The 21,089-nt window shown below is 50.5% G+C and overlaps 1 protein-coding gene across 1 annotated transcript; it reads left to right on the forward strand.

Annotated features, from left to right (window-relative positions):
• Window positions 1–6,671: 6,671 nt before the first annotated feature.
• Window positions 6,672–11,377, forward strand: LOC309685325 (E3 ubiquitin-protein ligase TRIM36-like; the record flags this gene model as incomplete). The annotated part of the gene is made up of 6 exons (XM_082501106.1): window positions 6,672–6,818; window positions 7,898–7,993; window positions 8,926–9,179; window positions 9,831–9,955; window positions 10,497–10,790; window positions 11,076–11,377. Coding segments are annotated over 6 exons (1,218 nt in total), but the record flags the coding sequence as incomplete, so codon positions are not given.
• Window positions 11,378–21,089: the final 9,712 nt, after the last annotated feature.

Genomic DNA, 21,089 nt, shown 5'->3' on the forward strand with positions numbered 1-21,089 from the left:
GGCCGCGGGGATGGGTGATGACTGGGAGGACGTAAGGGAGCTCTCCTCACCTGGCCCCAACTTGTACCTTCTTCTTCTCGCTAAACAGAGACACGCCGAGGAGGCGGTGATGGACCAGGGAAGAACGAGCACCGTTGCCAATATTCACTATGAGAAGGAGGAGCTGGAAGGTGAGTCGGGAGAGGTGGCACCAGCCCCACGCATTTTCCCGTTGCGCAAAGTCCCTGCCGCGTCCTGTGCTCAGTGTACGCATCACCTGCAGCGAAACGTGGCGTGCTTCTAAATAAACAAGCACAGTTATTTTCACATTTTTTTTAATGTTGTGGCTTTTAGACAGAGGGGAAAAAGCCCCCGCGGCATCCGTGGTGTGAGTGTTGGCCACGGAGCTGGGCAGTTCCCAGCTTGTTTTCTCAGAGGCTGCTCTTGGCTTGGAGAGGTCAGGAGAATAATTTGATGGCTGCAGACACAGGGCTGTGATTTTCTTTTTTTTTGTTCCAGACTTCATTATCACGGGACTAATTGGATCTCCTCTTGTCGCCTTGTGCCGACAAAGATTTTAAAAATAATTACCTTCTGTGGCTGCTTAATGAGCAGGTCTGAGTGTTGTCCAGCCGAAGCTGGAATTTGAGACGAGGGTTGATACTTTCAGGGCACTTTTAGGTGACCCGGAGCCATCGCTTGTTGTTGCTCTGTTGTTGCAAAGTTAGAGTAAAACAGGCTTGGAAAAAGGGACGGGTCTCTGACATTCAGGAATGCAGTGAAACTAAAATGAAGAGAAGTTGGTGTTTCCTCCTGGGATGGCTGTGCTGGTTTAATCATGGCAGCGGCGTCAACCGTCTCCGCAATATCGAGAGTGATGAGAACGCTGCTTTTTTTGCAGGCCACCACACCCTGTCCATGGGCATGCGGATGCCGCTGGTGAGGCAAAGCCACCGGCACCACCGACCCCACCGCCAGAAGCATCGGAAGAAGGAACGGGAGGACTGTGCCCCGATGGAGCAGGGCTACCACTGTAAGTCCCGCCGCAGCATTCATGAGCCTCCTCGGGGCTGCGTGGGTGCCGGGGTCCTCTGCAAGCAGGTCCGTGTGGCTGATTGGTGTGGTTTGCTGTTCTTCTGAGGGAAAGTGGCATTATTTGGGAGGCAGTTGAAGGCATAATGGATTGAGGCTGGTCTTCCTTAGAGGGATCCTGCCTTTAAAAATGGAAATATGGGGAAGGAAAGTGGCCCATCCTTATGCAGAGGTGGAACAGATGGTTCTCCTTCTCCATGGCTCTGTGCAAGCCTGGCCAGACCTGGGGGAGAGGGGCCAGCCCAATATTTAGGGCTGAACTGGTGCCAATCGATGGCCACGTAGGGCTTGCTCCAGCGTTCGCTGCCGTCTTCCACATCCTCCTCAAACTTCAGCCACCTGCGGACATCGGGCACGATCAGCCCCGTTGCAAGAAAACAGCAGCTCTGTGGAAAGGGACCTGGGAGTCCTGGTGGACAACAGGATGACCATGAGCCAGCAATGTGCCCTGGTGGCCAAGAGGGCCAATGGCATCCTGGGGTGCATCAAAAAGAGTGTGGCCAGCAGGTGGAGGGAGGTCATCCTCCCCCTCTACTCTGCCCTGGTGAGGCCGCATCTGGAGTACTGCGTCCAGTTCTGGGCTCCCCAGTTCAAGAAAGACAGGGATCTGCTGGAGAGGGTCCAGCAAAGGGCTACGAAGATGATTAGGGGATTAGAACATCTTTCATATGAGGAAAGGCTGAGGAACTTGGGTCTCTTTAGTGTAGAGAAAAGAAGACTGAGGGGGGATCTTATTAATGCTTTCAAATACTTAAAGGGAGGATGCCAGAGGGATGGGAGGAGTCTTTTTTCAGTGGTGCCCATTGATAGGACGAGGGGTAATGGGCACAAGCTTGAACATAGGAAGTTCCATCTTAACATGAGGAGGAACTTCTTCAGTTTGAGGGTAGTGGAGCACTGGAACAGGCTGCCCAGAGAGGTTGTGGAGTCTCCCACTCTGGAGATGTTTGATCCGGGATGTGAAGCGAAAAGCCCCCTGGTTCTGGAGTGACTTTCGGGATGGTCTGAGCCTACAGTGTCTGGCGTCCTTCCTCTTCCTCTACTGTGCCTGCAAGTCCCCCGTCATCAATCACCTTTGGGGGACTGCTGGGGGAGGCGACCAACAGCCACATAGTGAGCACCTCTCTCTGTTGGGTGGCACGAGGGAGGACAACACTCATGCAAAAGTCCTTGCTGCAGTGAATTTGCACTTGTGGTTTTCCCTCTAATGATTTAATTACTCGCTGCTGCCTCTCTTCCCTGGACAGAGTGCCATGGAGTCGCTGCTGGGCGCATCCGTGACCGGCGTGGTGTATTTCCTCTTTGCTGGCCAACCTCTCGCCATCCTCGGCAGCACCGGCCCCGTCCTCGTGTTCAAGAAGATCCTCTACAAATTCCGCAAGTAAGGCTGGCTGCTGCGGCCAGGTGCTGCGAGCGCCTTCAGAAGAAGGCAGGGATGGAGAAAAGATGTTTTTCTTAGTGGAAGTTGGTAGATTTAAGTTGTCTTCTGTGTCACAGACATCACGCGCTGCTGCTTTAGTATGTGACGGTGCAGGAGCCCTCGGTCTCTGAAGGATGGATGGGTGGTTCAGGGTTTTTAGAGTTAAAGTGAAAGAGCAGGAGGAGGAGAAACCACAAGGATATGGATGCCCGAGATGGGCTGCACAGGGAAGATGAGACAAATGACTCTGGTTTGGGAATGAGGGAAGATTTGCTTTCCTCTCAGTACAAACTCGGGCACTTTTTTGCATGTTTTTTGCTGGAAGTGGAAATATATTTTACCCACATATCCAAACAGTTCTCTGGTCAAATGTTTTGATGATTTTTGAAAAAGCAGGAGCTTTTCAGGCAAAATGGATATTTTCCATGACAGTCTTTTTGTTGTGGCAACTGTGATGGGAGATTAACCTCTCTTATTGCAATTAAATTTATTATGAAGCCCCAACTTGCTGGCAGTGGGTAACTGGGTGCAAACCCAGCCGCTTTCGCTGTTAGGGCATCGGGGTGATGTGGGAGAACACCACCTTCCACAACAGGGACCTGACCTCAATTAGCCTCCGAGGCATTAACACAAGGTAATTGTTAAAGAATGATAATTAAATAATTGGCCTCTCCTCCTGCGGGCCCACACCCTGCGCCACAGCCCCGAGGCTGTCTGTCGTAGGACGTGGAAACTGCATTTACCATCCGCAGCCTTGACACGCTCCTGAATTGCTGCCGACTTTCCCCAAAGGAAGGCACGGCTCGGAGCCTCTTGCTGCCCTTTCCACCCTGCGTTTTCTTTTGCTTTCCCAGGGACTATGCACTCTTCTACCTCTCTCTATGGCGTGCATTGGGCTGTGGACCGCCTTCTTCTGCATGGTGCTGGTGGCCACTGACGCTAGCTCTTTGGTGTGCTACATCACCCGCTTCACCGAAGAAGCCTTCGCCTCCCTCATCTGCATCATCTTCATCTATGAGGCTCTGGAGAAGCTGAGTCACCTGCGAGAGGCCTACCCTGTGCACACGCACAGCAAGCTGGACTTCCTCACCATCTCCTAGTGGGTTTCTTCCTCCTAAAGTGCCGCTGCCCCTTGGCAGGAGCTCAGGGCTGCACCTCCATCGCCTTCCCCTCACCTCTGTCTTGGCTCCTCTCCTCCCAGCTGTAAGTGTGAGGCACCGACCCATCCCAGCAACGAAACCCTGCAGTTCTGGGAGAGCAACAAGATCAATGTGTCTGGCATCACCTGGGAGAACCTCACGGTGACTGTAAGTGCCCCGAGTCACTGCTTCCTCGTGCCGTGGCCGTGGCGTCCAGGGGCACTGGCCTGGTGCAGAGCTCAGAGCCCTTCAGGTGATGATGGGCTTCCAACTGTGCCAGTGCTGCTCTGAAAAGTCGTTATTTCAGTCTAAGGTGTGGGTTTAACCCCCTTGGGCCTGGGAAGGAGAGTCCACCTCATCCCTGACATGGTGGGCAATAACTGTTATCCTCAGGACAGCGGTTCTGTCTGGGAGCAAGGTTCAGTGGGTGCTTTGGTTATTGGAGAAGTTGGAGGACTTCAGTTCATGCTTGAAGGCCATAATTAGCTTCCTTAATTGGTTCCTAGTAACTCCAGGCCTTGCTTTCTTACTCAGCGCTGTCTGAAGGTACATGCATAAACTTGCATGTCTGAGCAGCTCCTTGGGCCATTGTTGCTGGAAGCAGAGCTCAGGCACAGGGTGGGACGCTCTTATGGACATCTTCACCCCCCTTGGCTGTGTCCTGTGAGCCCGCCCCCTGTGAGCCCGCCCCTGGGAAGGGACAATTTGTCTCTTCTCCTTTCCTGTCACTGTTGTCTTAGCCCTCCTTCCCTGTTCCCTCTTTCACTCTCCCCAAGAGTTTCCAGTGTTTCCTTCCCCTCTGGTGTCTTCTTCAGCCACGGTTACCTGCCGTTCAAGCGGAGGATGTGCCATAGGTCTGTGGTACGGTGTCCCATCACATCTCCTGTCTCCGCTGTCGTGGAGAGTTTCATGGACCTGCCTGTGGACACGATGGCCCCTACACACCTGAAGTCCTCTTCAGGCTGAGAGATCTGGGGCTGTTCAGTGTGGAGAAAAAATGGCTCAGGGAGACCTTATTAAGGTGTCTCAATGCCTGATGGGAGGGAATGAAGGCAGGGGAGCCAACTGTACCTCAGGAGTTCCCAGTGAGTAGACTCGGAAGGTTGTCAAACCCTGGAACCACTGGAACACTGCAACTGCCCAAAGAGGTTGTTAACTCTCCACCAATGGAGATCTTCCAAACCCTCAGGAGTTCCCAGTGAGCTTTGAATTTTGAGGGTGAACAAACACTGGAACAGGTGTCTCAGAGAGGTGGTGGAGTCTCTAATAACGGAGTTATTCAAAACCCACCGAGAGAAGGTCCTGAGCAACCTGCTGTAGCTGACCCTGCCTCAGCTGGGGCTTGGACTACACGGTCTCCAGAGGTGCCTTCCAACCTCACCCATTCTGTGAGTGTAGAGGACAAAAGTAAGACAGAAAGAAATGAGAACAGATCCCCTTGGCCACAAACACCTTGGTCTCCTGTGGAGAGGACCTGTGATGAAGAGAGGAAACTTATAATGAGGAAGGAGTAGCAGAGATGGAGTGTTATGCACTGACTGTAATCCTCCATTTCCCATCCCTCGTGTGCCTCTCCAGGCGGGAGTGAGAAGAAGAAATGCAAATGCAAATGAAGGAGTAATTTGAGCCTAGGGAAAAAAAAAAAAAAAGTGGGGTGGGGGAATGGTCTAAAATATTTAGTCATAGTTTCTGACTATCCAAGTCTACTTGACTTGGCAATGAACTGATAATTTGTAAGTGATTTCCCTGTCTTTGTTTTGACCCATGATCATCTTTCCCCTCGTATCATCTTGAGGACGGGGAGCGAGTGAGCAGCTTGGTTGTTGTCTGGCTGCTGGTCAAGGTTAACCCACCTTTCATAAACCCGCTTTCATTCACAACCAGACTGGAGAGCACTTTGTACGTGTGTGGTGGGGATGGGAGAAGCAGATACTGGGCTGATTGTTCTTGAATTCTGAGAGAACTAGACGAGGTAATCTGCTGACCTCTTCGGTCTCTAGCTTGCAGGCTGTAATTCTTACTTACACGAGGAGATGAATAAAAGTGTGCAGTTTCCGTTAGGTGTGACTGTGCACTGCTGTGGAAAAACTGCTTCCACAGACTAACAGCATGACTGCAGTTTTTGGAGATGTCTGCCTGCACAGCTAATTTTCCTGAACATTTCCTTTGTCTTTGGGCTTTTCACCATAGCCTAAGATAACATTTGGAGCTTGAGAGTTGGTTTTGGAGATGGTCTGCAACCTTAGCTTTGAGTGTCCGTGTTTACGCTACTTTATGTGCCTTTTAGATGGCTTTATCTGTTGCATGATCTTGGAGTTGAGCGGCACTTTTTCCCTCTTTGAGCAGTTATTTCAACACACTCAGTTTTTGAAAGATGAGTTTTAGTGAACACCAGGTTTTTTACAGTGCTGTTTAAGCTGTTGCTGGAATTAGCGCTCAGCATGAGCAACTTGTAATTGGAGTCAGACAGAAAAATTGAAACACTGGGGCCTTTTGTCTTTAAGATGGCTGTGACTGGTGGTGGTGGCTGCGTTTCATTTGTTGCTCCAAGAGCAATGGCTATGTGGCTGGTCAGAGTCTAGCTTAGACCTCAGTCATTACAGTATTATGTCAACTCTTGCTTTAAGAAACAGTTCATAGCTGTTTCAAGAGATGCCGGTGTGAACAGGGTTAAATTTGACAGGGTGGACATGTTCTGTATTGCATTTACATCTCCGAACTGGAGTGCGGGGAGCTTGAGGTGTGCAGACAGCTTCAGGGATTAGCAAAATGGTTGATTGCAGTATGGAGGCTATGTGATGTGTACACAGACATTGCTACAGGTTCACTCACTGTAAACCTGGTGAAACTGTTTGTTTTCATCTGCTGGCTTTCACTGGCATGGACAAATGTAAAAGGTGGAAGATAAACAGAATATAAAAAATACCCACTGATAAGTCAGACGCTGCTGTGGGATAATTGAGCGTTTTGGTGGTTTGTTGAGCACCTCAGTTTTTGGAAGGACACCTGCATTCTCTCTGCTCTCTTTTTTTTTCTTCCAGATTTTGATGTGTCCAGAACATGAAATGGAGAGGGTAAACATGTACTGTGAAACCTGCAGAAGGCCTGTTTGTCGTCTATGTAAACCGGGTGGATGTCATGCAAACCACAGAGTAACAACCATAAGCACTGCCTACAAAACCTTTAAGGTAAAAGTAAATATTGTTGGACCTGGCCTTAAGAAGGGGGAAGAGCACTGAGCCTCGGGTTTAAGGGCAAACTTCCCCTGGCAGGATGCCAGGACGTGTGTTTGGAGGACACTGAACGAGTCATGAGGCATGCTGCTGTGCAACATCTGTTAATGTATATATTAGTGTGACATAGTGTGCGGCTAAGAAACTAAACTATATTTTCTATGAGGCTTCAAACAGAACCCCTTAAAAGCGCTTCCACCTTATGTTAGCCAACTGTGCATCAGTACTGACCAATGCAGAAGGTTTAAGAAGTTAATGGTTTACAATCTGGCTTTTTTAAGGCAAGTGTCCTTGTGGCTTGGGTTAGCTTATACTTCAGAAGCACTCCTGAAGAATCTACATCGGCAGTTATCTGCTGGGACGCTGTATGTTTTTGAAGTTGCAGAGCTGTTGATTCCCTAAGCACCATACAACAGGGCAGACTTGCAAACACTGCTTTGTTATTAAAGAATGATTGCTGCTGCCTCCTCTTCTTCCTTTGCTTCCTCTCTTGCTCACAGGAGAGAAAAAAAAAAAAAAAGCCCATCCCAGCCTGCCTTCTGCTCTTTGGCCTCCTCGCCTGTTTGCAAGGCTTTTCCTGTACAGCTGTTAACTCTTGCAACTAAGGAAGTGCAGAGACACTCCTAAGTTCAAGTTTCCAACCACTCATTTTTCTAGCAAACCTTACTACAGATGAGTTAATAACCTATGAGGCTTTTCTATTAGTTCTGGTAATGTCTTGAAGACTCGTGTTCCTAGCCTAAGAGAGAAGGTGACTGCTGTGGCTGGGGAAGGATGAGCCAGCTGAGGCTGTCACCTCTTCTCCTCAGAGGCTGTGCCACCAGTCCTGCACATGGCAGTGGCCTGATGTCCCGGGCCAGTCATGGCGGGTCACTGAGCAGTTCTCCGCAGGGTTGCTGCTCATAACTGATGGCAGGCTCTTGTCCTCGTAACTACAGAAACTGAGTGCTGGCTGGGTGGCCCACCTGTGCTTGTTGTCAGTTTGGGTGGGATGCCCTTGTTCTGCCTGCCAGTTTGCTGTTTTATTTTAACAGGAGAAGCTTTCAAAAGATATCGAGTACCTCATCAGTAAGGAGAGCCAGGTGAAAGCTCGCATCACGCAGCTGGATCTGCTGCTGAAAGAAACAGAGGTGAGAGTGGCTTGTGGGTTGTCTGGGGATGGACCTTGCAAGGACACAGCAGGGACTCCAAATGGAACAGTGAAGTGTTCCAGATCCTTTGGGGTTTTTTTTTGTTAGCCAGCAAAACCATTTCTGAACAGTTTGTGTTGGTTCTGAGTCACAGACGGTAAGACCTAATCCTGACAGTGTGGGAAATTTGGGCAACCTACAGAGGGAAGTTAAGTTTTGGGTGCTGCTGTGAATTTAATTGACATAAAGCTTATTTGATACCTTACCCAAAGAGAGGTGGGTTAGACTTACAGCTCTTGCATATGAGTGGTGCTGCACAATTTATGCTGTCTGTTTACCTTGAGGATGTTGCAGTGAAGTCAGAATTAAGGGCAAAATCTCCCTGCAGAAGAGTCAGAGCTGGGAGCTCACATACGAGCTGAAAAACGCAATGGCAAAAATTGGCAGGAGCTCCTGGCCCTGCCTGTATCTTGCTGCAGATGGCCTTTGTGCTTCATAGTTCCTTTTATCCAGGGCACTCATCAGAGGTGGCACTACAGGGCATAGGGGAGAAACTGGGCTGGACTCCCAGTTCAGGGTGACTGGGGAAGGTGGAAGAGCACCTAGGTCTTGGGCATGAAGACTTCAGACGCTGACTTGCTTTTACAGTGCTTTTCCATGAACTATTTAGACAAACGCTGTGCGTAACTCAATACATAATCGGAGGAATAATTTCCTGCTCTTTCCTCTCTGTGTTAACGTAGGAGACGCTTACTAGCTTGGGTGCAGTGCTGATTGCATTTTCAGTGTTGAAGAGCATAACAAAGCTCGTTAGTCTTGTCAGTCAAACAGATGACTAGTTTGCTCTGATCTCTTGAACAACCCTAAGTACATTTCTGTACACAGCCACAGTGCTGTGGGATCCGTCTAAAATGTCTTTTGTTCCCTCCTAGTGCAACAGTGAAAGAGCTAAAGAAGAAGCATCTCAGAGTTTTGAGAAATTATCTCATGTCCTGGAAGAGAAGAAATCCGCAGCTCTTAGGGCAATTGAAGCTTCTAAGAATTTAAGGCTGGAAAAATTGCAAACACAAGCAGAAGAATCTCAAGGGCTCCTGGAAAATAATGGCCTTGTAGGACTTGCTCAAGAACTGCTTAAAGAAACCGATCCATCTTGTTTTGTTCAAACAGCAAAACAACTTCATGTCAGGTATCTTATTAATTATCTTCCGTTTGAGGTACAGGTACTGTTCCAGGGATGTCTGGTCAGTCATATTCTTTGGACACCTGCTAGGAAAGTACTGAATGCAAGTACTTTGTGTTGCAGAGCCTCAGAGGCGGTCCCGGTACCATTCAGTAGAAATTCCTATATTACAGCGTGCGTTAAAAAACAGCCCAGAGGAGGGGCTCTGTCCTGCGACAACGCCTAGCCTTCTTCAGTAGGACTGCAGTGGAAGGGTAACCCATTCAGCTCACTGATACAGTCCTTTGCTCAGAGATTGCATCGGGTATTTGCAAGTTAATCTAACAGGTCTCTTCTGGCTTTAAACTCTTAGATCTGAATAGTTGTGCTCCATTAGCGCTTCACACCTATTTTGTTCTTTGAATGTAATGCCCCAAATTGTTAAAATGCTCTGCCAACCAAAAGATTCCCTGTTAGTTATCTTTACACTGATGTACAAAAGGCCTTTAAATTTTGCATTTTAATTCTGTCTAGAGAGACAAGTTTCTGGGACACGTGAGTAAGTACCTGAAAAGAGAACTTTTTTTAAAGCAAAACCTAGCGGTTTTGCTTTAAGGAATACACCCATGTGAATTCCTTTTTCCCTCTTCTGCCATCCCTCTGCTTCTGTGCTTTCAGAATCCAAAAAGCTACTGAATCTCTGAAGAGCTTCAAGCCAGCAGCTGAAACTACTTTCGAGGACTTTGTGATGGACATAGCCAAGCAAGAAGAGATCCTTGGTGACTTGTCCTTCCATTCCAATGGTAAATTATGAGAGCATCATGTCTTTCTTGAGTTATAGCTTTAAGGGCTTCTCTGGAAAGAGGCAAAACTTGTGCAGGGCTGCAGTTGCAGAACTCAATCTTGTGACTTGCATTGTCCCTTCTGCCTCTGTGATTCTCAAGGCATTACCTGGCAGCAATGCTAGCTTCAGCTTTGATAAAGAAGCTAAGATGCCATGGCATTCAGAACCAGTTTACATTGGCTTCCAAAATATTGTAGTTAAGTAATACTAGGTCTTCCTAGCAGCTTTTTGTCGTGATTGCATGACAGAAAAGAATAGGTTTTTATATGGTTTTTTAGTTGCCAGCAAAAATAAATAATACAACTTTCAAAGTAAAACCAGAAAGGATTTAAGTGCATGAACAGACCCGTCCTCATCTGCACTCTTTGACTGAGTCAGATTCCCCCCCCCCACTGTCCCCCCAGTGCTGTAGCCACTCAACAAAGGGCTTCTGTGTTTAATTCTAAAACAACATGTATCTACATTTGAGGTTTTTTTCTCCTGAATCTCTGTCATTCCAGGTCTAGAAATACCAGAAATCAATGAAGAGCAGAGCAAAATGTACAACAAAGCTCTGATCAGTTGGGAATGCCCTGGGAAGACAGACTCAGCTGATATCTATGTTCTTGAGTATCATAAGCTTAATAGAGAAGAGGAGAGTACAACGTGGCAGGAGATCGAAGTTTGCAGCAAGAGCAAAGTAATATCTGATCTCGATGACGACAGCAGCTATGCCTTCAGAGTTCGAGGATATAAAGGATCCATCTCTAGCCCTTGGAGCCGAGAAGTTATCTTGCGTACGCCTCCAGCCCCAGGTATTGGGTTTTCTTATGTCCACGAGCTGCTGGTGGTGTTAAGAGCTGTAGGTGGTTTCCAGTAGCTCCCAGACTTCTACTACACTGTTACCGGTTGTATAAATGTTTAAAAGCACTGTTAACAAACAGGTTAAGTAGGTAGCATACTGAGACTGTGTTAGCTTGCGTAATGTTCCTGGTAGCCTTTAAAAGCGAGGAATTCTAGTGCCAGCATGACTTAAAATATAGTTTATAAGCACAGAAATACTTAACTAAGAGAAAATTTTTTGGGATGCTGTTTTTCAGTTCTCAGTTTTCTTTTTGATGACAAATGCGGGTACAACAGTGAACATCTCCTGCTGAACCCAGGAAGAACCTCTGTGGAAAGTAGGGCTGGATTTCCTCTACTGCTGGGGTCTGAGCGCATGCAGGTCGGATGCTACGCAACCCTGGATTACATCATTGGCGACACCGGGATTGCCAAAGGGAAGCACTTCTGGGCTTTTCACGTGGAAGCCTATTCCTACCTGGTGAAAGTGGGAGTTGTTTCTAGCAACAAGATACAGAAGTTGTTCCATAATACCCATGATGTGACCAGCCCAAGGTAAATTGCAGACTCTTGCTTAATACATGTTTTGTATAAGGAGATGGCTTTTTAAAAAATAAATTAAGAGCGAGCCTGGTCTCAATTAGTATACAAGATGAACCTAAGCAGTGGGAAGTGGCTTGAAGGATATAGTGTAAGCAGGTTGTCCTCTTCATCCTCTACTATTAGTAGGAAGATGTTCTAATTGTCCAGAGTCCTATTTTCTTTCTTTCTGGGAAAGAAATCGGGTTTCTACAGATATCAAGATATGTCAGTTAAAGCAAGAAGGTTAAAAAAGAGAAAAAAAAGCATCATTTGCAAGATTGAAGCAATGCTTAGTTGTCAATAGTAAGATTCTGCCTTAATTCCCTTAGCATACTAGGTTTGGCAGCCACTCAGAGGTACAATGTTCACTGTGCATATCTGTGTGTCTTTGCTGTAGCTTGCGTCATGGTGGATTCCAAGTCACTGGCTCATCCCAGGCTATAGATTTGCATATGACACTGGAGTGCTACTGAGCACAAGCCAAAGTGCAGTGGATAAACCAGCAAAAAGATTTCCAGCTCTCAATTACAGTTGTAGTAAGCCTGGATGTGTCTAGGAACTGCAGGCTGGGAGGCTATCTCCCAGGGGCTCTTAACTTTTTCATGAATCTAACAAAAGTGTTGGCCTTCTGCTGTATAACATACTGAAATTATAAAAACGCCAGTGTCTCAAGCTTCTGAAAGTCAGATGGAGACTTTTTGAAAAATGAGAAATTAGATCCTGATTTTCTCATTTCTCCCGGTCCCTGCCAGGAGGGAGTGAAGCTCAGCCCCGCTCCCTCCTTTTACAGGGAGGAAAACAAAATGGAAAAAAGAAAACCAAATTGTCCTATATTAGAAGTGTATAATTCCATTTTAAGGGTAGGGCAGCAATAGGGCTGGTACCACAGCCCCCCAGCCCCACAGCCACTGTGGGTCACCGGCGTAATAATGTACCTCTCCGGTAATTAAAGTTTCTTTTGGGAAGGGGGGAGAGATGGGGACTCTCCTGCGCCGGGACCTTTCCCCTCCAGGGAGGCAGAGCCGGAGCAGCGAGCACGGTCCTGCCCGGAGGGCAGCGTGGAGGGGATGCGCACGGGCATCCCGGAGGAACAGCAGCAAGGAAACCCCGGCACTGCACCTTTCCCTTCCTCTGAGCCTTTTTCTTTTCCTCTTTTTAAGGGCTCAACCAGTTTCTTCCCCCTCTGACCGTCACCATGGGGCACTGGCACCAGCAGCTTTGCAAAACCCCATCCTGTAAAAGCCGCCTGATTTTGGCCCTGTTTGGGGATGCGCTGCTTCCATCCTTACAGAGCAAACTGATAGATTTGTTTTTCTCCCCCCTCCCCATTTAGCAAGAAGCACCAACGTGCCGTTGTCGTTTTGGGTCGGTTTGCTGCAGAAAAAGGCTCCCGCAGGGGACGGGATAAGCCGATGGCAGGAGGGTCCCTGCACCCATCCCACCGCTGCTGGTGGAGGGCGGCAAGGGGACCTTTTCTTCGGGGTTGTCCTCTCCTCCCGGGCTCTGCAGCCCCACGCCGCAGCCCAACGACCCCCCCGAGATGGGAAGAGAGCACGAGAACCATCTCTGCTCAACAGCTCAAGAGGAAAAAACAAAATAAACGAAAGAGATAAAATAATACAATAGGATGAGATACAATAACGCAGCAGCACCCGCCCCACTCGTGGCACTACTTTTATTCTCGGCCACTGCAGTGATTGGGGGGTTTGACAGGATGGACCTTCCAAGGTCCCCTCCCACCCAAACCAGTCTTTGGGTCCATGACTGGAAGTGTCTGAGGTCAGGTTGGATGGGGCTGCAACCAACCCCGTCTACTGGATCCCAAACCACCCAGAAATCCAATCCAAACTGTTCTTTGGGTCCAGTTGGAGGTGTTCAAGGTCAGGTTGGATGGGGCTGGGACCAACCTGGTCTACTGGAAGGTGTCCCAGCCGATGATGGGGAGGTTGGACTGGATGGACCTTCAAAGGTCCCCTTCAACACAAACCGTTCTGTGGGTCTATGACTGGAAGTGTCCAACGTAAGGCTGGATGAGACTGGGACCAACCTTCTCTACTGGTTCCCAAACCTTCCAGCCCAAAAATCCAACTCAACCAACCCAAACCTTCTATGAGTCTGATTGGAGGGGTTCAAGGTCAGATTGGACAGGGCTGGGACCAACCTGGTCTGTTGGAACCCAAACCACCCAAAAATCCAACTCAACCAATGCAAACCATTCTGTGGGTCTGAGTGGATGTATCCAAGGTCCGGTTGGATGGGGCGTTGAGTAACCTGCTCTACTGGAATATGCCCCTGCCGAAGACAGGGGAGGTTGGACGAGATGGACCTTCAAATGTCTCCTCCAAGCCAAACCAATCTGTGTGTCCATGACTGGAAGGTCCGAGGTCAGGTTGGACGGGGCTTGGAGCATCCTGAGCTGCTTGAAGCTCTCCCTGCTAATGGCCACCCCACCAGAGGTTGGCGGTTGCCGTGTCACCACGGTCAGTCAATCAGCGATGAACATGTCACCCTGATGTCACAAGAGGTGCGTGGCACACCCACTCAGGGGGTATAAAAGGGCCCACCGGGTGGTGGGTCCCACACTTTGGAGGAACGTCCATAAGATGACCTCCAACATGGCTGTCGCCACCAAGAACCGACCTGCCAGCGTGAGGCGGACCAAGATGGACTTCTGGGATGGGATGGAGCACACCTTCGCTATGTCCAGCGTCACCGCTGAAGGTACGGCCAACCGCAGCCACCTCTCCGGCAGCCAAGACTCAAGGGCTTGTCACCATTTCGGAGCCAGCCCTGACACTTGGCGTCTGCCACCGCGTCGCGGCTCAAGGGGGAGATGTTTGGGGTGGACCTGAGAGCTGGTGGAGATGGGGCCTGACCTGGTTCTTCTTTGTTTTTTCAGAGCGAACGGCCGTCTGGGATGCAGTGGCTGGCTACATTCAAGACCAACTCCTGCTCCACAAGGTGGTGCAACACCCGCGTCCTCCTCATGCACCATGAGGGGTGGTGGGATCCCCCTGGGGCGTGGCCTGCTCTCACCCTTCAACTCCTCAGAAAACAGGAATCTCACCCCAAAAGTCCCCACTGATGGCCAAACGGGGCCTGTGCAATGTTGGTGTCACTTCTGGTAGGGCTGATCCAGGTCGCTGGAGACCCCCCCGGGATGGCCTCGTCCTGGTTCTGCCCAAACTCCAGTGCTGGTTTTTTCTCCTGAGGAGGGGAAGGACTCAACATCTCCTCCCCAAAGTTCTCCCCACCGCCCAGCTCGTGCCTCCAAACGGTGGGAGAGGGCAGGATCCAGCCTCAAGCACCATCCCTGGATGGGGGAGGTCACCTCCAGATCTTCCCTCTAGCCAGTCCTCACCCTCCCACCCTTCTCGTCCACTTGCAGGGCGTCCGAATTCCCACCCTTGGCTCCTTCGGTACTGTCCTCGAACGCGTCCAGGTCGGAGATGAAACCGTGACTATCCAGAAGCCGGTGTTCCACCTGGCCAGGAACCTTGCTGTTGTCCACAACCTGATGGACAACAAGGACTACCTGCCCGGTAAGATGGCTGACTGCACGGTCATCTTCTCTGAAGCAACTCCAAAGTCCAATAATTGAGTGGGTTTGAGTTTTTTTGGGGCAATGCAATGATTGTGACACACAAGCTGTAGGACACGGGCCACCGGGTGAGCGTCTCCATCCTTCTCCTGTGGTTCTTCCAGGCAACAAGGAGCTGGAGCCCCTCAAGTACTCCAAGGTGGCCGTGGCAGCCGCCGTGTCCCGGCAGAAAGTGGTGGACTGCATCCAAGGCACCACGACCCTCCTCTCGCACTGCCTGGGGAAGGGGGAGAATGTGGCCCTCATCCTGAGGGAGGTGGGGGTGCTCCTCATCGAAGGCACGAAAGTGCACGTGAAATTCTACCGCAGCTTCCTGGAGAGGCTGTCTGGGAAGGAGAACTTGGAGAAGGTTGTCTTCAAGGTAAGCATTTTGGTTTCTCTGTGGTGCGTGCGGTCCCACGGCAGTGTTCTGGCACTGCTTGTGTGGGGTCCCTCAGGACACGTTCAGCCACTCGGTCCAGGTGAGAGTTACGGTCCTGCCAACACTTGCTGCCTCAAGCTCCTCCGACACTTGAGTGCCTCAGCCATGTGGGGGATGTCCCACCGTTTTTGGCCTCTTCCAATGTGGGGTGCTTTAACCACGTGGAGGGATGTCCTGCCATCTTTGGCCTCCTCCAACACTGAGACCCTCAACCACATTGAGGATGTCCTGCTGTCTTTGGCATCCTCCAGTGTGCAGTGCTTCAACCACGTTGAGGATGTCCTGAATCTTTGTGTTCCTCCATTGCAGGTCCCCCATCTGCTGGACATGATTGTGTCCCCAGTGGTACCCGTGGCCTCACTGAGCTTCTCCGGCCGTGTCATCCTCTTTCCCAAGTGAGTACGTTGGCGGCTGTAGCCGCTCTTTGATGCCAACGCCCAAGGTAGCATCTCTTCCTTGTGCCGCTGCGGGTGTCCTGGGGACACCAGGCGGCGACTCTTGATGATGTCCCCAGGCCGCAGTCACTCCCATAAGGCAGCTCTGAGGGGAAAGACAGAGGAATTTGGATGACATTTCTTCCCGTGGTGGCCTGGACTTCTTCGCTGGGCGACTCCATTTCCCAGGCCCGTCCTTGGGGATGGGATGTGGTAGACTTGGGAAGTCAATGGCCTTCATGGCAATGCCAAACTCTGCCTGCGGGCAAGTGGCCGCAGGAAGTGGCAAGTGCTGGTGGTGCCATGGGTCATATGGGTGTCTTCTCCTTCTTTCCAGGTTTGTGATGGAGTGTGTGCCCAAACACCCACCCAGGGCTCTCCTCAAGACCTCGAGACAAGTCCCTGGTGAGGATGTGCAGATGAGAAAAGACAGTTTGCCAGCTCTCCAGCAAGGTGGGAAAGGTAAAGCAGCTCCCAGCTCTTCTCCATGGGACGGGTAACCAACTTCTGCCATGTTGTGGGGAAATGGCCGACGCTGAGCGCCAAAAGGCTCCGACTTGTCCTAAAGCTTCAGGCCAACTCCTGAGGGCCTTTTGTCCTAACGATTTGTTGGTGTCACCAAAAGAGAGCCCCGGGGTGGGATGTGCCCAAGGGTACAGTGGGAGGATGGTGGGCCAAGGCCTTCTCCTCCCCCTCTTCCCCTCAGAAATGACACCTGTCCCCTCCCCGGCACCACCCGGCTCCTCCTTCCTGACCATCATGATGATGATGAAGTCGGAAAACCACATTGGAAATGGTGCTGGTGTTGGGGAGGACACGATGGGGCTGCTAGAGGAGCAGAATGTCCAACCCTCAGACATTTTGGGAAGAGGCCTGAGCACTCCCTGCGTGTCCCTGGGTGGTCTGGCAGCGTCACAGCGACGCTCTTCTGAGGAGGTGTCTTCTTTCTGGTTCCAGTGGGGTTTCCCGGTTTTCCCTTTCCTGCTGCTCCGAGCCCGACTCAAAGCAAAACACCGCAGTTTGGGGAAATCTTGGAGCTGCAGAAGAAGAGGACAAGGTCTCTGGCCAGGTGAGGCTGAAGGCTCAGGGTGGGCGGCCACACGGGGCCATTTTACCCGGAGAGGTGGGAGACGCTCCATCCCTGGAGACATTCCAGGCCAGGTTGGATGGGGCTTTGAGCAACCTGATCTGGTTGAAGACCTCCCTGCTCATGGCAGGGGTGTTGGACTAGATGGACCTTCAAAGGTCCCTTCCCACCCAAACCATTCCATCAGCCTGACTGGAGGTGTTCAAGGTCAGGTTGGATGGGGCTGGAACCAACCTGGTCTACTGGAAGGTGGCCCTGCCGATGACAGCGGGGGGCGTTGGACTAGATGAACCTCTAAATGTCCCTTCCAACCCAAACCATTCCATGATTTTCTGACCCAGCAAGAGCCCGTTCCCCAGCCCTGAACGCTCCTTGGTCATCACCACCCAAGAGTGGTGAAGGCAGCACCTGGAGGGGTGGGATGTGGCTGCTGGGAACACCCCCATTTCACAGGGCTGGATCTTCTCCAGCTCTTCAGGAGAGCCCCAGCGTGGTCTAGGGACAATGGGACAGCTGTGTGTCAGATGAGGGTCCCGGCACAGGGGGTTTCCTCAGCCAACCTGCTGCTGGCTACATGAGGAGGCACGTGGCTCATGGGGAGGGGCAGAAAGCAGCCCCAAACCCATTGTGTCCTCAGGTAGACCTCTCCCTTTGTGTCCTTCCAGGCGGCGGTTGGTGGTCCCAAGGGTCTCCTCCGACACAAACCAACCCATGACCAGCCAACCCAAGGGCAAAGCAATGCCCAAAAGAAAACATAGACGCAGAGCCAAGAGATGGCAGCCAACCCTCAGTCCTATAGAGGAGGAAGAGGAGGAGAAGGAGGAAGAGAAGGAGGAAGAGAAGGAGGAGAAAGAGGAAGAGAAGAAGAACGAGTAGGAGAAGGAGGAGAAAGAGGAAGAGAAGGAGGAAGAGAAGGAGAAGGAGGAAGAGAAGGAGTAGTGGAGAAAATCCTCACCGAACGCACAGTGCTGAAGGCGGTGAAGGCCGAGTCCTCCCATCCTCACGAAGCCTCGGCCTTCATAACGTCTGTAATAGCCGTATTATCGGCAACGAGTTCTGAGGTCAGCCTGCTCAAGGAGCCCGCCTACGGGGCCCTCCAACGGCCACCACCGAGCCGAGGCAGCAAAACCAGCAAAGCTGTCCCTCCATGGAGAGTTCAGAGAAGACTTTAAAGGACAGTCCTGTGAAGAGTCCCTGGAAGGATCCCCTGAAGAGTCCTCCAGAGAGTTCCCTGCTGAGAACCCTCTGTCACCCGCTGCCAAGAACCCTGGCCAGACCCCCGGCTGTCCCCCAGCATCGGCCACCCCACATGGCCCAACTGTTGGAGGAGCTGCTGAGGAGGCAGTCCCAGGAGGTTTTGACCCGCTCGCTGCTGCCACCAGCCGTTGTCTCCTGCCAGGCTGTGCCTAGATCGGGAGAGGCGGGTGGCAAGCAGGCCAAGCGCCCCGCGCCACACGGCACCCCCAGGACGCAAGAGACCTCCCCGTGGGACAACATCCCACCCAAGATGAGGAAGACGGTGGTGTGCCAGGTGGAAAAACACTCCAAACCCCTGTGGGAGGGGACGCCGGAGCGGGACGGTGCCGCAGTGGGCAGCAGCAGGCAGCACATGGGCAGCAACAAATGGAGGGCAGATGGCAACACCATGGCCACCACGCGACCCAGAACCCTGGGGGATGCTGGGGGGCAAAGTGCCCCACGCTCCCCCAGCCTCTCTTCATGGGCTGATAGAGAAGGCGTGGAGCACGCATCCCCACCGCATGCGACCCGCACCCACCCACTCCAGCCCCAGCCCCACTCTCCCACATCTCTCTCTCTTTCTTAATTCATTAAAGGTTTGATGTTTGGTTCACAGTGCGTCTGCCTGCGGTCATTCCTGCAGTGGGAGGCGCGGGGGTTAACGCAGCCCGTGCCGCATGTGTACATCTGACCCTCCACCTCTTCACCCCTGTGTATGAGGAATCCCCCAAGGTTGTGGATGGAGACTGTCCTGGTTTGAGGTAAAACAGAACCGATTTTGTTCAGTAACTTCGCTTCTTAGCGGGGCCTCTTCTAACTACTAAAATAACTGCATATTGTGCAGACAGTGTTCACTCTCTCAGAGAGATCAGACCAATTGTTTATAGCTGATGCCCAGGCATGGGATGCAGAGAGGCTCCTGCTTATACTTATTGCCATAACAGCCAAGGCCAACCAACTTTGTTATTTGCCCCGTCGGAGGGTCGGAAGCGGAAAAGCATAGTGGGGTCCCACCTGGAGGGAGGAGCAGACAGGACAGGTGACCCAAAACTGACCAACAGGGTATTCCATCCTGTGGGAAACCTTGGCTGGTCCGAGGGATCAGAATGCGAGTTTAACGTTGACCTTGAGCAGATATCCATGTACCCTTGAAGAGACTGGGGAGTCCTGAGAAGAGCTAAGTAAAAAGATAAAGGTTGGCAAACATCCTGGCTTTGACCAGAGCATGAACAGTGTGTGATGTGAGAGCGTATCGGGCAAAAGTAGAATGCTGAATATATGCATAGATAAGCACCTGGGTAAAAGACTATAAAAAAGCACTGCTTGTTAAGTAAAGAAATTGGATTGCTGCAACTTGATGTCCAGTGTCGTGTCCGTCCCAACAACGACACAGTATTATCAAGATTTTATCCTGCACATTTACACAAAACAAACAATAATAATCTTTTTTATTACACGTGGCAGGTCAGTGGCAATTCTTCATGCCTAATCTACTGATTACTCTGGTGTCTTGTCATGTTAAGAACATAACTCTCCCTCCTATAGTGGAATTATATTGTTACTGATTCATTGAATAAACTAATTATATTTTCTTCAGTCATGCCACTTGGCCAAGAATAAGGAGAAACATATTAAGGGAGGTAAATATTTATTAGCTTGTCTTCCTCTGACCTTAATTATGTTGGATAAAGCCCAACATTCAAAACAAAACGGAACTCTCTTGTTACTACCTTTTACAAGACACTTCAAGGGGGTATTTATTTAATCTACATTTAGTAATATAAAAGTTTGGTGTATCACTGCATCTAATCCTGTAGACACTCAAGACAGCCAGCAGAGAGCACGGAGCACCTCTGGGAAAGTGAGTCCTCTCACCTGTCTTTGGCACTGTCTTATGATTCAATAAATAGCCCCAAAAGAGTGCCTATATCTCTCCATTTCCAACAGAGAGCCTACATGAGAAATTTAAACTACATTCCTAACCTTAGGGTGGCTAAACTTAGACCACACAAATCTTGATCATGAAGAAAAACTCTATGAAAGACGTATGTTGTATATCTCAGGAAAGTACACGAAGGGTTAACAGCCCATTTCCACCTTTTCTATCTACACTCAGTTGTTACAGGGAGTCACCACGTGTGTGACAATATATGTAGAATCATTGAATCATAGAATCATAGAATTGTCTAGGTTGGAAGAAACCCTTGGGATCATCGAGTCCAACCATCTACCCTACTCTACAAAGTTCTCCCCTACACCATATCCCCCAACACCACATCTAAACATCTCTTAAACACATCCAGGGATAGTGACTCAACTGCCTCCCTGGGCAGTCTATTCCAATGCCCGACCACTCTCTCTGTGAAAAATTCTTTCCTAATGTTCAGTCTAACTCTACCCTGTTGGAGCTTGAAGCCATTCCCTCTTGTTCTGTCATTAATTACCTGTGAGAAGAGACCAGCACCAACCTCTCTACAGTGCCCTTTCAAATAGTTGTAGAGAGTGATGAGGTCTCCCCTCAGCCTCCTCCGCCTCAAACTAAACAGTCCCAGCTTCTTCAACCGCTCTTCGTATGATTTGTTTGCTAGGCCCTTCACCAGCTTCGTTGCCCTCCTCTGCACTCCCTCCAGCACCTCGATATCTCTCTTGTATTGAGGTGCCCAAAACTGGACACAATACTCGAGGTGTGGCCTCACCAGTGCTGAGTACAGGGGCACAATCACCTCCCTACTTCTGCTGGCCACGCTATTTCTAAGACCAGCCAGGATGCCGGTGGCTTTCCTGGCCACCTGGGCGCACTGCCGGCTCATATTCAGCCCCTTGTCAATTAGAACCCCCAGGTCTCTTTCTGCCCGGCAGCTTTCCAGCCACACCTCCCCAAGCCTGTAGCGCTGCACGGGGTTATTG

This window comes from Vanellus vanellus (genome assembly GCF_965231255.1).
Source record: "Vanellus vanellus genome assembly, contig: HAP1_SCAFFOLD_59, whole genome shotgun sequence".
NCBI classification, from domain to species: Eukaryota; Metazoa; Chordata; class Aves; order Charadriiformes; family Charadriidae; genus Vanellus; species Vanellus vanellus.